This window comes from Bos taurus, chromosome 15, assembly GCF_002263795.3.
Source record: "Bos taurus isolate L1 Dominette 01449 registration number 42190680 breed Hereford chromosome 15, ARS-UCD2.0, whole genome shotgun sequence".
Lineage (NCBI taxonomy): Eukaryota > Metazoa > Chordata > Mammalia > Artiodactyla > Bovidae > Bos > Bos taurus.
Window position 1 is genome coordinate 63,385,076 of NC_037342.1, and position 13,369 is coordinate 63,398,444.

Below are 13,369 nucleotides of genomic sequence, written 5' to 3' on the forward strand. Positions count from 1 at the left end.
GATGCCATGATCTTCGTTTTCTGAATGTTGAGCTTTAAGCCAACTTTTTCACTCTCCACTTTCACTTTCATCAAGAGGCTTTGTAGTTCCTCTTCACTTTCTGCCATAAGGGTGGTGTCATCTGCATATCTGAGGTTATGATATTTCTCCCAGCAATCTTGATTCCAGCTTGTGTGTCTTCCAGTCCAGCATTTCTCATGATGTACTCTGCATAGAAGTTAAATAAACAGGGTGACAATATACAGCCTTGACATACTCCTTTTCCTATTTGGAACCAGTCTGTTGTTCCATGTCCAGTTCTAACTGTTGCTTCCTGACCTGCATACAAATTTCTCAAGAGGCAGATCAGGTGGTCTTGTGTTCCCATCTCTTTCAGAATTTTCCACAGTTTATTGTGATCCACACAGTCAAAGGCTTTGGCATAGTCAATAAAGCAGAAATAGATGCTTTTCTGGAACTCTCTTGCTTTTTCCATGATCCAGCAGATGTTGGCAATTTGATCTCTGGTTCCTCTACCTTTTCTAAAACCAGCTTGAACATTAGGAAGTTCACAGTTCACATATTGCTGAAGCCTGGCTTGGAGAATTTTGAGCATTACTTTACTAGTGTGTGAGATGAGTGCAATTGTGCGGTAGTTTGAGCCTTCTTTGGCATTGCCTTTCTTTGGGATTGGAATGAAAACTGACCTTTTCCAGTCCTGTGGCCATTGCTGAGTTTTCCAAATTTGCTGGCACATTGAGTGCAGCACTTTCACAGCATCATCTTTCAGGAATTTAAAATAGCTCAACTGGAATTCCATCACCTCCACTAGCTTTGTTCGTAGTGATGCTTTCTAAGGCCCACTTGACTTCACATTCCAGGATGTCTGGCTCTAGGTCAGTGATCACACCATCGTGATTATCTGGGTCATGAAGATCTTTTTTGTACAGTTCTTCTGTGTATTCTTGCCATCTCTTCTTAATATCTTCTGCTAATAAAGCAAAGCTGCTCATTTTCTCCTTTCTTGTTTCCTTATAGAGACTGATTTGAAAAGTCTCCGTAAGGAAATAAATGAGCAATTAGTTCATATAAGTAAATTTTGAAGAAAAAGATTTAAAACCCAAAACCAAACTTTATATATTCATCATTCTATTTATATACTTATAAATAAACTTTATATATTTCCTCATTTTGCAAATTATCTTTCAATTTCTTCAATATAAACCCGAAATAAATCAATGGGCTATAAAATTCACTTTTAAAAAACTCATGGTAACCTTAAGATATTTTCACTTTTTTGGTCACAACTTAAAAACACTAAAGTTACATATTCTATGTGTACAGATATATATATTATAATCACAAAGATTATTTCCAAATAGTCTAAAAATATTCTATTCTGAATGAAATAAGTGGTAATTGCAAATCTCATCAAAACCTTCAATGCTAAAATTTTGTTATAATTTAATAAAGAAAACTAAATCCTTCTTGTAAGTCTTTTCTTTAGAGGAAAAGTAATAAACAAAAAAGAAATAAACTGTAACTAAGAGATGGTTAGATAAGTTTTTATTTTGTTCATTAGTTCTATTGGTTACTCAGTTACTCAAAGTAATCACCTACACCAAACAGGAAAGATTTTCATCAATGACCAAATCAATTAATTTGATGTTCGATAGTTTATTTTTTACTATATTTTGTTGTATTTGTCTTATTGGTAATGATCCATATGATCATTTGTTCAAGAGAAGGTTTTGGTACTTTTAGAGACAGATGAATCTTTCCATTCATAATTGAGTTAATTTATCTAGAGACACGCTACCACTACATGAAAATCACCTTACTGAATTCCCATAAGACAGAATTTTACTAACAGTTAAGAGCCTGCCTATAGGAAATCATGAACTTCTTTATAACATTAGATTAGTACTATTTTTAAATGATTTCTTATGGGACACAACTTTATCAACTGCTTCCCAAAGTCCTGCCTTGACACAAATGACTATCTTTTTCCTGTCTTGCACAGTCAAGTAATATATAAAGATAATGTGCTAATCTGAATAAAATTAATTGGATTTTTGAACACTGTTTACTACTTCCCTGGTGGCTCAGTGGGAAAGAATCTGCCTGCCAATGCAGGAGACAAGGTTCAGAATCTGATCTGGGAAGATCCCAAATGCTGCAGAGCAAACTAAACCCACGCACCACAACGACTGAGCCTGTGCTCTAGAGCCCTCAGGCCTCAACTACTGAGCCTATGTGCCACAACTACTGAAGACCACACACCCCAGAGCCAATGTCCGTAAGAGAAGCCACTGGAATGAGAAAGCTGCACGCTGCAACTAGAAAGTAGCCCCTGCTCACCACAACTAGAGAAAATTCTGCTCAGCAATGAAGACTCAGCACAGCCAAAAATAAATAAACAAATGTCTTTTTTTAAGTCACCTGAACTATATAAGAATAATATAAAATGAATAATAAAAGAATGTTTTTAAAAAAGATTTTTAACTTTTAAGTCAATCATCTAAAATAGAGTCTAATAGAATTGGCATAAAATATTGTGTACCTATCAATATACAAAATAATTTTAATGCAAAGTGATTCATTTAATGCCTTGAAATGTCAGAAAAAATTATAACTATAATACAAATATCATTTTAGTAGGTTCTTAAGAATCTTAATTCACAATACAATGCTCAAAACTGACCAAAAACTATCACAAGTATACTGCAATGTTTCCACTTGTTTTTAAGATTACAAGTATCTGTCTGATGAAATTTTAAAGTGGAATAAAACAAAACACATTTTATGTTGCCTTTGATCTTTAACTTGTAGCTTTATCTCCCAGGTCAGAGGGTACATTATTCAATTTCACTATATTTTGTGTAAAACCACTGTAGCGTTGAAGATGACTTTCAGTACAAATGTCATGGTACTTAAAGCTAAACTGGAATCTAGTTTTTCAGCTCCTTAATTAAAATCATAGTTTAAAAGAGTCTGACAATATTATCTTTAGTCTTTCCAGTTGAACAGTGACAGAATTTTCAGATCTTTTATTCAATCAAGCTTAGCAATCTCTCTGAGGCTTTTATTTTCTAACCCATCAAAACATTTCAATAAGCAAAATATGTACTTTATATTTTTGTATTCAATGTCATAAGGAGTGATTTCTCATTTCTTACTTCTCACAGATATAATAGACAAACCTTACTCAAAAATTAGTTTCACTTGCCTTATGGTCTGCTCCAAAGAGAATGAAATAGCATAAAGACATCCAAAAAGTCCTCTTAAGATATAAGTGGATATGGGAGGATTTTGCTCAGTCAAAAATACAGAGAAAAAATTCTTTTGTATCAAATAGGGATATAGAGAATATGAAAGTAAATATTTCCTAAAATATTGTTGTAAAAATGCAAATATTAATTTTACTATATTACATAAGAGGAATGTGCAACAAACAAACACTTGTTGAATGATAAAGGATGAGTACCATATCTCAAGTGCAGTATTCAAATGTTACTTCATATTATTTCAATTTTTCAGGCTAAAAGTAATAACTACACGTTTACACAAATACCTATGAAAGACATCATTAAAGTAAGGGATTTCACAGTTCTGATTTCACTTCTTTGTTGTTTAATTTTGATACAGACCTCTACCAACAATTCAGTAACTGTTAAACTTATTTTATCATATGTAAACACTGAGCCCTGGTGACTCAGATGGTAAAGAATCTGCCTGCAATGCAGGAGACCCAGATTCGATTCCTGGGTTGAGAAGATCCCCTGGAGAAGGGAATGGCAACCCACTCCAGTATTCCTACCTGGGAAATCCCATGGACAGAAGAGCCTGGCAGGCTACAGGCCATGGGGTTGCAAGACAGTGACTAACACACACACACACAGGTAAACACTGGGTAAACTGGAAATACACTTGTGAAATAATTCATTTAAGCTACATCTGAAATTGTAGTCCTTTAAAACGGATATCAATATCCAGTTTCAACTCCTTTTTACTATAAGTATCACATTAATTTGACAAAAATACTGTACACATTATGTACTAATTTGGGGTGAGTGGGTAAATATTTTGAAATTTCCTTACCATTTCACTCACTTTCTTCTGTAAAGAATATTTAGAAACCTTGAATAAAATAAGCAGAAAAAAACTTTGTTAAAACTTTTTAGCTATTTTCTATAAATTCCTTCTGAAACTAAAATTGTATGCTATATGACATTTATCTTCTATGTACTTCTTTCCAATGACATTTTTTCAAAGTGTTATTTGCCATAACTTTATTTCTCATAACAAAATACATTTATTTATTCAACACGTATTTACAGAGCAAGTACTATATGCCAGCCATTTTCCTAGGATCCTGTGATACAATAGCAAACCAAGTCCCTGTTCTTAACAAGCTTTCTGTCTACTGGGGGTGGTGGCAGACAGACAACAGAATATAAGCAAAAAGTATAGAAATTAGAGAGTGACAAATACTATGAAGAAAAATAAAGCAAGAAGAACAGCAAAGAACTCTAGGCAGGTTTGCTACTTAATATTAGCTCTTTTGTTGAAAAAATTTTGATAAAATAGATAAGCACAAGGAAAAATGTTACCTTAAAAAAAACAATCCAGAAATAACAATCATTAATACCATAGTGTTTCCAGGTACTTTTCTATGTATTTTAAAAAAGAGTCAGTGGGGGGTAGAATAATAATATATGTACTATTTTGTACTGTTATTTTTACTTAATATATAGCAAACACTTTTATATCACAAATTAATCTATAACACAAGTTTTTAATGGCTGAATAGTATTCCACTGTTTAACCTTCTACCATAGTTTTATCAAACTGCTATTTTTGTAGACTTACCCAGTTTTCAGTTCTATGAAAGAATTCTTCTTTCATATAAACATACTGTACCAAAAATAAACATGCTGCACCAAAAAAAAGTCTGTAGTTACCCATTTTAGCAGAATGAACCCCATGAAGCAGAACTCCTAAGATGTGTTCATTTTTATAGACTTAACAATTGTCATTACACATAATAGTCCTCCAGAGTGGTAGGCCAAGTTAAGCTCCAACTAGCCATGTATGAGTGCTTCTCTGCTTACTCAGCAGTAAAGAATCTGCCTGCCAATACAGGAGATGTGGGTTTGATCTCTGGGTCAGGAGGATCCCCTGGAGAAGGAACCGACAACCCAACTCCTGTATTCTTGCCCAGGAAATCCCAGGACAGAGGAGCCAGGTGGGCTACAGTCCATGAGGTCACAGAGTCAGACATGACTGAGCGACTTAACAACAACAACAAAGCCATGTATGAGTGCTTATTTACTTGAATTCACCTAGTATTTGTTAAAATTTAAACAAGAGTTCACTACTTCACATTTCCTATAAAATAAATTCTTCAGCATGCTGCCTTGAGTAAGTTAATAATTTCATTTCATTTTGGTGTAATCAGTTATGTGTGATTCATTTCTTCAACAAACAATGAATGCTTACTATAAGTAAAGCACTCATGTAGACACTGAAGGTATAGTATTGGACCAAAAAATCCTGTCCAGTATAAATTCTGGGGAATGTAGATAATGAGCAATATAAATAAGTTAAAATATATGGCTCTACTAGATATTGATAAGTGCTTAAGAAAAATAATAAATCAGGGAAGAGGATTACATAGATGGCCAGGAAAGTCTTTCTGAAAGGACAACTTATGAGTAAAGACTCAACAGAAAGTAAGGAAGATTATTCCAGCAACTGCAAAGGCCCTAAGGTGAGAAAATGTCTTATGTAGTCATAGAACAGCAAGGACGCCAATATGGCTGGAAGGTTTAGTAAGCAAGGGGAAAAAAAAAAACAGCAAAAACTGAGTTCAGAGGAGAGTAGGAGAGGGGGTAGGACCAAACCATTGTAGGTCTTATAGCACATGATAATGATTTCCACTGAATGAGACAGGAAGCCACTGAGGAGTAGCAAGCACAAATGTGACATAACCTAACTTATTCTTTAAAAGGATCACTCTGTTATGTTAAAACTGAAGGAGAACAGAAGTGGCAGCAGGAAAAACACTTAATAAATGACTGCAATTGAGATGAAAGAGGATGATAAAAGAGGACCAGGGTGTTAGCAAAAGACACAATGAGAAGTGGTTGGATTCTTGGTATACTCTGAGAGAAAAGCTAAAAAAAAAAAAAATCTGCACCAGGAAGAAAGAAGTTGTAATTAACAACAACAACAACAAAAAGACAAATAAGTTATTTAGTTTTCAGGGGGATGAGATTTTAAGAAATTAGTTTTATTTAGTTTTCAGGGGGATGAGATTTTAAGAAATTAGTTTTGAACATGTCAAGTTTCAGATGTCTTTTAGACATCCAATAGTCAATCCAGGCTGCTTCTGGAGCTGGAGATAAACATTTGGAAGCCCTTTGCATGTAGATCCCATTTTAAAGAAAAGACACTGGACGAGATCACAGTATATTTTAGGGGAAACAGACAAAAGAAAAGTAAAAGGGTAGAAGTTAAGTGAAGTGAAAGTCTCTCAGTCGTGTCCGACTCTTTGAGACCCTATGGACTATACAGTCCTTGGAATTCTCCAGGCCAGAATACTGGAGTGGGTGGCCATTCCCTTCTCCAGGGTATCTTCTAAACCCAGGGATCAAACCCAGATCTCCCACATTACAGGCGGATTCTCTACCAGCTGAGCCACTAGGGAAGCCCACCTAGAAAAATAAGAAGAAAAAAAGAGACAATCCTTGGAACTCAGACCAGAATTATACCTTCAGTTTTTCACAGCACTTTTCTGCCTCTAAATTGTGTGAATGTGTGAATATGTGAGTCAATTCCACATATCATCTCTACAGATATAGATATATGTGGGCTAAGTCACTTCAGTCATGTCCAACTCTTTGCAACCCTACAGACTGTAGCCTGCCAGGCTCCTTTGTCCATGGGGTTCTCCAGGCAAGAATACTGGAGTGGATTGGCATTTCTTCCTCCAGGGTATCTTTCTGACCCAGGGATGGAACCTGCATCTCTTACTTCTCTCCTGCATTGGCAGGTGGGTTCTTTACCAGTACCACCACCCGGGAAGCCCCTGTGTGTGTGTGTGTATATAATATTGGTTCTGTTTCCCAGGAGAACCCTCACTAATATAGCTACCATTTGCCAAAGAAAAAACTGATAAACAGAGCAAATTTACCAAATTTTTTCAGGTCACTGTCCTTGAAACATTAATATCCTGCATTAATATCCCTTTTATTCTTTCTGAATCATGACTCACAACTCTATTTTATTAACACCTCTAGAGCACTTCCCAACTTAAAAAACTACCATGTAGCTGCATCCCTATGACAAGTCAAATCTGAAAGTAACATTACTAGATTGACATGAAATTTTTATGGATGTTCTATAATGATTTTTCATTCTGAAATCACATAAAATGGGCTCACAATATCAGATATAGGCATCTTTCTAACACAGGATAAAAAAGATACTAAGACTAATTAATGTATTAACTATAGAAGGCAATTTTAAAGATAAAGTACAAATGATTTCCTAGTTATCCCTCACTTTATGGAAAATTTTATGAAAAATTGACTGTAAAGTACATTTGTTTAGAGCAAATCTTTTTTCCCATTAACTTTCCATTAACTAGATTTATGTTACTTGAGAATAATTTTTTTTTAAATACTGTGATAAAAATATTTAACTTCTCACATTCCTGAACAAATCAGTCCCAAATTCATTAGGTGGGGAAGAAGTGAAAGGGTCATGGCAGCAGCATTCCAGAACAGAGAATCAGGCCTGAATGGTGAGGCAATTTACTGTGGGGAGTCAAAAGCTGAGCAAGGTGGTTAGTAGGCAGTGTTGAAAAAGGGTGACCCAGGTATCAGAGTTGAAGCAGGGAAAAGAGGGTATCCACATTAGGAAGGAAGAAGTAGCAGAATGGTAGCCTGGTCACATATAGGGTAATTTATCAGATAAGTAAATCTATTAAGAATAAAGAAAGTCATATTTTTACTGTAAAAGAAAGGAAATATATAAATATTGAAGGGAAATAAAATTAACCTCGGGTTTTGGATTAGAATTGGAAATAATGTGAATTCATGGTTTTTGACATACATAGATTGATAAAGAAACAAACATAATTATAACTGCATGTTTATATATTTGTGTGTATATAAATACATACATCAATTCCCTAGCTCTGCCCATTGACAGGGTCTGAGACCACTGACACCCCAATAGTAATGAAGTGTAACAGTGCTGAGATCTGCATGTCTACATTCCATTTTACACTGAAAGGAACCAGGGCAATGTTGAGAAATAATTTATTCTAAGGCAAGGTTAGTTAAACTACAAGGTGATCCTGGTATATTTTGTTTTTACCTAACAGCAAGAAAACACTAAAGAATGATAAAGACATGTCCATAAGGCTAAAAAATCAGCCTGAATGGATAGCTACTGGCCAAACTAATGACAATCTGAGCACTGAAATAAAATAACTGAAATAACCAATTATCTGACAGGATTAAATTATAGGAGCAAGGCCTTATTTCTGTAATATTCCTGCCAAAAGTGCATAAACTGATTCTATTCATGAAGAAATATCATATGAACATAAATTGGGGGACATTCTACAAAATAACTGGTCTATGATCTTCAAGAGTTTCAAAGGCATAAAGCTCATGCAAAGACTGGGGAACTGTTACAGACTGAAAGAGATCAAAGAGACATGACAACTAAGAGTAACGTAAGATTTTAAACTGGATCCTTTTGCTAAGACAACTGGTAAAACCTGAATGGAACGTGAGAATTAGATTACAATTATATATCAAAATTAACTTTAAGATTTTATGGCTGTGTTATGGTTTTGCAAGAGAATGTCCTTGATTATAGGAGAGACAGTACAGTATTGGGGGAGATAGGGCATCAGATTGGCATATTACTTTTAAATCATTCAGGAAAATACATTCTGTAATGCAGAATTACTAGAGAATTGATATTTTTGAGCTGTGGTGTTGGAGAAGACTCTTGAGAGTCCCTTGGACTGCAAGGAGATCCAACCAGTCAATCCTAAAGGAAATCAACCCTGAATATTCATTCGAATGGCTGATGGCGAAGTGCCAATACTCTGGCCACCTGATGCAAAGAGCTGACTCATTGGAAAAGACCTTGATTCTGGGAAAGATTGAGGGCAGGAGGAGAAGGGGGCAACAGGGGATGAGATGGTTGGATAACATCACTGACTCAATCAACATGAGTTTGAGCAAACTCTAGGAAGTAGGGAAGGACAGAGAAGCCTGATGTGCTACAGTCCATGAGGTCACAAACAGTTGGATACAACTTAGCAACTGAACAAGAACAATGTATTTCTAACATCTCTGTAAGTTTATGATTCTCCAAACTACAAAATTATCCAAATATCTAAGAGTTCCTTATGGATAAATGTAGGAGAAGGGGACGACAGAGGATGAGATGACTGGATGGCATCACTGACCCAATGGACGTGAGTCTGAGTGAATTCCAGGAGATGGTAATGGACAGGGAGGCCTGGAGTGCTGTGATTCATGGGGTCGCAAAGAGTCGGACACGACTGAGCAACTGAACTGAAATGAATAGTAATTTGTTTACTCAACTACAATAACAATTTTAAAAATTTCTCTACTGGGATCATTTTTAACTAGATATCTGAGGTATGAAAAGAATCACTAAACTGTGTAACTACATAAACTTTAAATAGTAGCCTTAAACTTCTATTTCTTTTCCATCTATTTTAAAGAATATTTCTGGATATCACTATCAACTTCAGTTCCCTACATTTTTACTTTCTCATCAACAAGGTTAATAACATTTAAATTTTATTATGTAATCATAATTAAGTCTTCCATGCTTTGCTTATAGGTTAATTCTTACAAAATGAGAAGTCAACAGTGTTTATGTCATTAAAAACAACACAGATTTTTTTAAAGCAAAACCTAACAGGCTGTTAATACTACATTTTTTCTGGGACCAATATGCTATATGAAGGATGATTTTACTAGGGTCAGGACCTAAATATCTTCTCTTTTGTTTTAACCCATCAGTTGCTCAAAACCACTCCGAAATGTAATTTACTTTATATCCTAGTTATAGAGTAATCTGTTTTCTCTGGAGTTTCTAATCACTTACTGCTTTGTTGTTACATTGCTGTTGTTGTTGAAACAAAATATAAGGACTTTTTACCATATCAGTATCTTCCAGCCTCTTATTCATACAATCTGACAAACAGAATCCATGCCCTTCTTTTTACTGAAAACATTCTTCTTGGAACTCATTGACATTTTGTTTTACTTAATTTTTATTTACTTTGTTACATCAAAGTAACTAAGGAAATTCAAAATAAAAATTGCTTAATATCTCAAATGAGGAGAATCTAAACAATATTAAGACCATTTAATAACCTGAAAAAATATAGACTTAGATCCGTATCTCATACTGTGTTACAAAAGATAAACTTCAAATTGATCAAAGATATAATGTAAAATTTGAGTACATAGATGTAATAAAAGAAAACATGGGAAAATCCTTTTTATAACTTTGTAGTTGTGAATGCCTTTCTAACCATGACAAACTTCAAAAGCCATAAAAGGAAAATAATTTATAGCAAATGGTAAAAGTCAAACAAAATCAAAATACAAATGACAAACTGAAAAAAACATCTGAAGCCCAGAACACAAACAAAAAGGGCTTATTTCTGAGAAATAAAGAATTCACAGGCGTGTTATCAGAAAGATGGTAGATCAGGAGGACCCAGTCCTTTTCCCCCAATTCCACCTCCTCCACATGACTTAACAAGTACCTATGAATGATAACAGTTCTGGAAGACCTCTGGAGTACAATTAAGAAGCTGCAGGAACCCAGTAGAGCACCAAAAATCAAGGATGTCTGAACAGAAGTGTAGGCAGCAATTCACCTGTGTCATTCCATCCTCTAGACTCACACAGCTTGGTGCCAAAAGAAACGCCCTCAACCACAACTCTCCTCAAATGGGAGAAAAGGAGAGCAGGAGGACACCAGCAGCCTTCACCACAAAGACCTCAACAGCCCTTATCACTACCATGGACATGAGTGAACTTCACCTCCAAGGACCCTTACAGTCTTTGCTATGTCCATACCTACTTGAGTTGATGGAGATCCCTGGAGCCCAGGACACTGTGCTCTTTCTTGGAGCCAGAGGCACCACTGCTCCCAAACCAAGTCAGAGCTGCCTGACCCAGCACTATACCTAGTACCACCACATACCCTACTCAACTAGCATTCTCACACCCACCAGTAGGTCAAGATTTATACTCACCAGAGCTAGTCCAAAAACACTGCTCCTTCAATGCACAAATACCAACAAAGGACTACAGGAACACAAAAATCAAGGAACCATGAAACCACCAAAGGAACTTTGCAAATTTCTAGTAACTGACTCCAAAGAATTAGAGATCTATGAACTACTTGACAAAGAACTCAGAATAATTGTTTTATAGAAGATCAGCAAAGTTTAAGACAACACAGATAGAAAATTCAACAAAATTAGGAAAAAAAAATTACATGAATAAAATGAGAAGTTCAATAGAGATAAAAGTCACAAGGAAAGAACCAAAAACAAACAGAAAAAAAACTCTAGAGCTAAAGAACACAATGAATGAAATTAAAAATGTAATAGAGAGTTCCAACCAGCACACTCAATGAAAAAGGAGGAAAAAACCCCAGTGAACTCAAAGACAGGTCATTTTAAATTGACCAGTGAAAAGAAAAATTAATGAGAATGAAGAAAGCGTGTAAGATTCATGGAACACCCATCAAAAGATAAGACTTTTAAAAATCACTACAAAAACTTCAAATAAAAGAAGAGATGAAGAGATATATAAAACAACTGAAACAGAAACAGTCAACAGAATGACAACAGTAATTCCACACCAATTAATAATTACATTAAATGTAAGTAGATTAACTCTCCAATAAAAAGGCATAGAGAGGCTAAATGAATTTCTAAAAAATCCAATGACACAGTATCTATAAGAGACTCAATGTAGATTTAAGAACACACATAAGACTAAAAATAAAAAGATGAAAAGACATACCAAAGAGTAATCAAAAGAAAGCAGAGTGGCTAAACTTATATAAGATAAAATTGCCTGAAGTCACTCAGTTGTGTCTGAATTTTGTGACCCCATGGACTGTAGTCTGCCAGGCTCCTCCATCCATGGAATTTTCCAGGCAAGGATATTGGAGTGGTTTGCCATTTCCTTCTCCAGGGGATCTTCCTGACCCAGAGATTGAACCCAGGACTCCTGTACTGCTCCTGATGCTGCTGCTAAGTCACTTCAGTCATGTTCGACTCTGTGCAACCTCATGGACGGCAGCCCACCAGGCTCCCCCATCCCTGGGATTCTCCAGGCAAGAACACTGGAGTGGGTTGCCATTTCCTTCTCCAATGCATGAACGTGAAAAGTGAAAGTGAAGTCGTTCAGTCGTGTAGTCTCTTAGCGACCCCATGGACTGCAGCCTACCAGGATCCTCCGTCTATGGGACCCTCCAGGCAAGAGTACTGGAGTGGGTTGCCATTGCCTTCTCCTGCACTGCAGGCAGACTCTTTACCATCTGAGCCACCAGGGAAGCCCCATCACATAAAATAAATTAAGTCAAAACTGTCTCTAAAGACAAAGAAGGTCATTATATAGTGCTCAAGAGTCAGTTTGGAAGATGCAATAAATATATATGTATCCAACATCAAAGCACTTAAATATGCAAAGCAAATATCAATAGACTTGAAGGGAGAAATCAACAAAAACACAATAATGGTGGAGACTCCAATACCTTACTTTGCATACAGATAGAAGAAAGAAAATTAATAAAGAAACAGTTGACTTGAACTTCACTATAGATCAAATGGACCTAACAGACATATACAGAAGTTTCACTCAAAGGAAGAAGAAGACACATTCTTCTCAAGCACACATGGAACATTCTCCAAGATAGAGCATATGTCTATCATATGGTCTATCACAGAAAAATCAACTTTAATGTGATAGGCCACAAAAAAGTCTTACATTTAAGAAGATGGAAAGCATTCCAAATATTTTTTCTGGTCACAATGGAATAAAATTAGAAATTATTAACAGTAAGAAAACAGAAAATTTACGAATACTTGGAAGATAAATAACAAATTCTTGAACATTCATTATTTTTTAAAAAAGGATAATTTTAAAAATAATCTCAAGACAAAATGAAAACAATAACACAACATACAAAAACTTACGGAATGCACCAAAAGCAATATAATAGAAGATTTCATAATGATAAATGCCTACATTTAAAAAAAAAAAAACCTCACACAATCTAACTTTACATCTCAAAG

At 35.3% G+C, this 13,369-nt stretch overlaps 1 protein-coding gene across 1 annotated transcript in view; it reads right to left on the reverse strand.

Annotated features, from left to right (window-relative positions):
• Nucleotides 1–13,369, reverse strand: part of CCDC73 (coiled-coil domain containing 73) — a 115,974-nt gene that overhangs the window by 68,781 nt on the left and 33,824 nt on the right. The window contains 1 exon segment of the mRNA NM_001192547.1: nucleotides 4,081–4,119. Within this exon segment, the coding sequence (NP_001179476.1) occupies nucleotides 4,081–4,119 (39 nt within the window).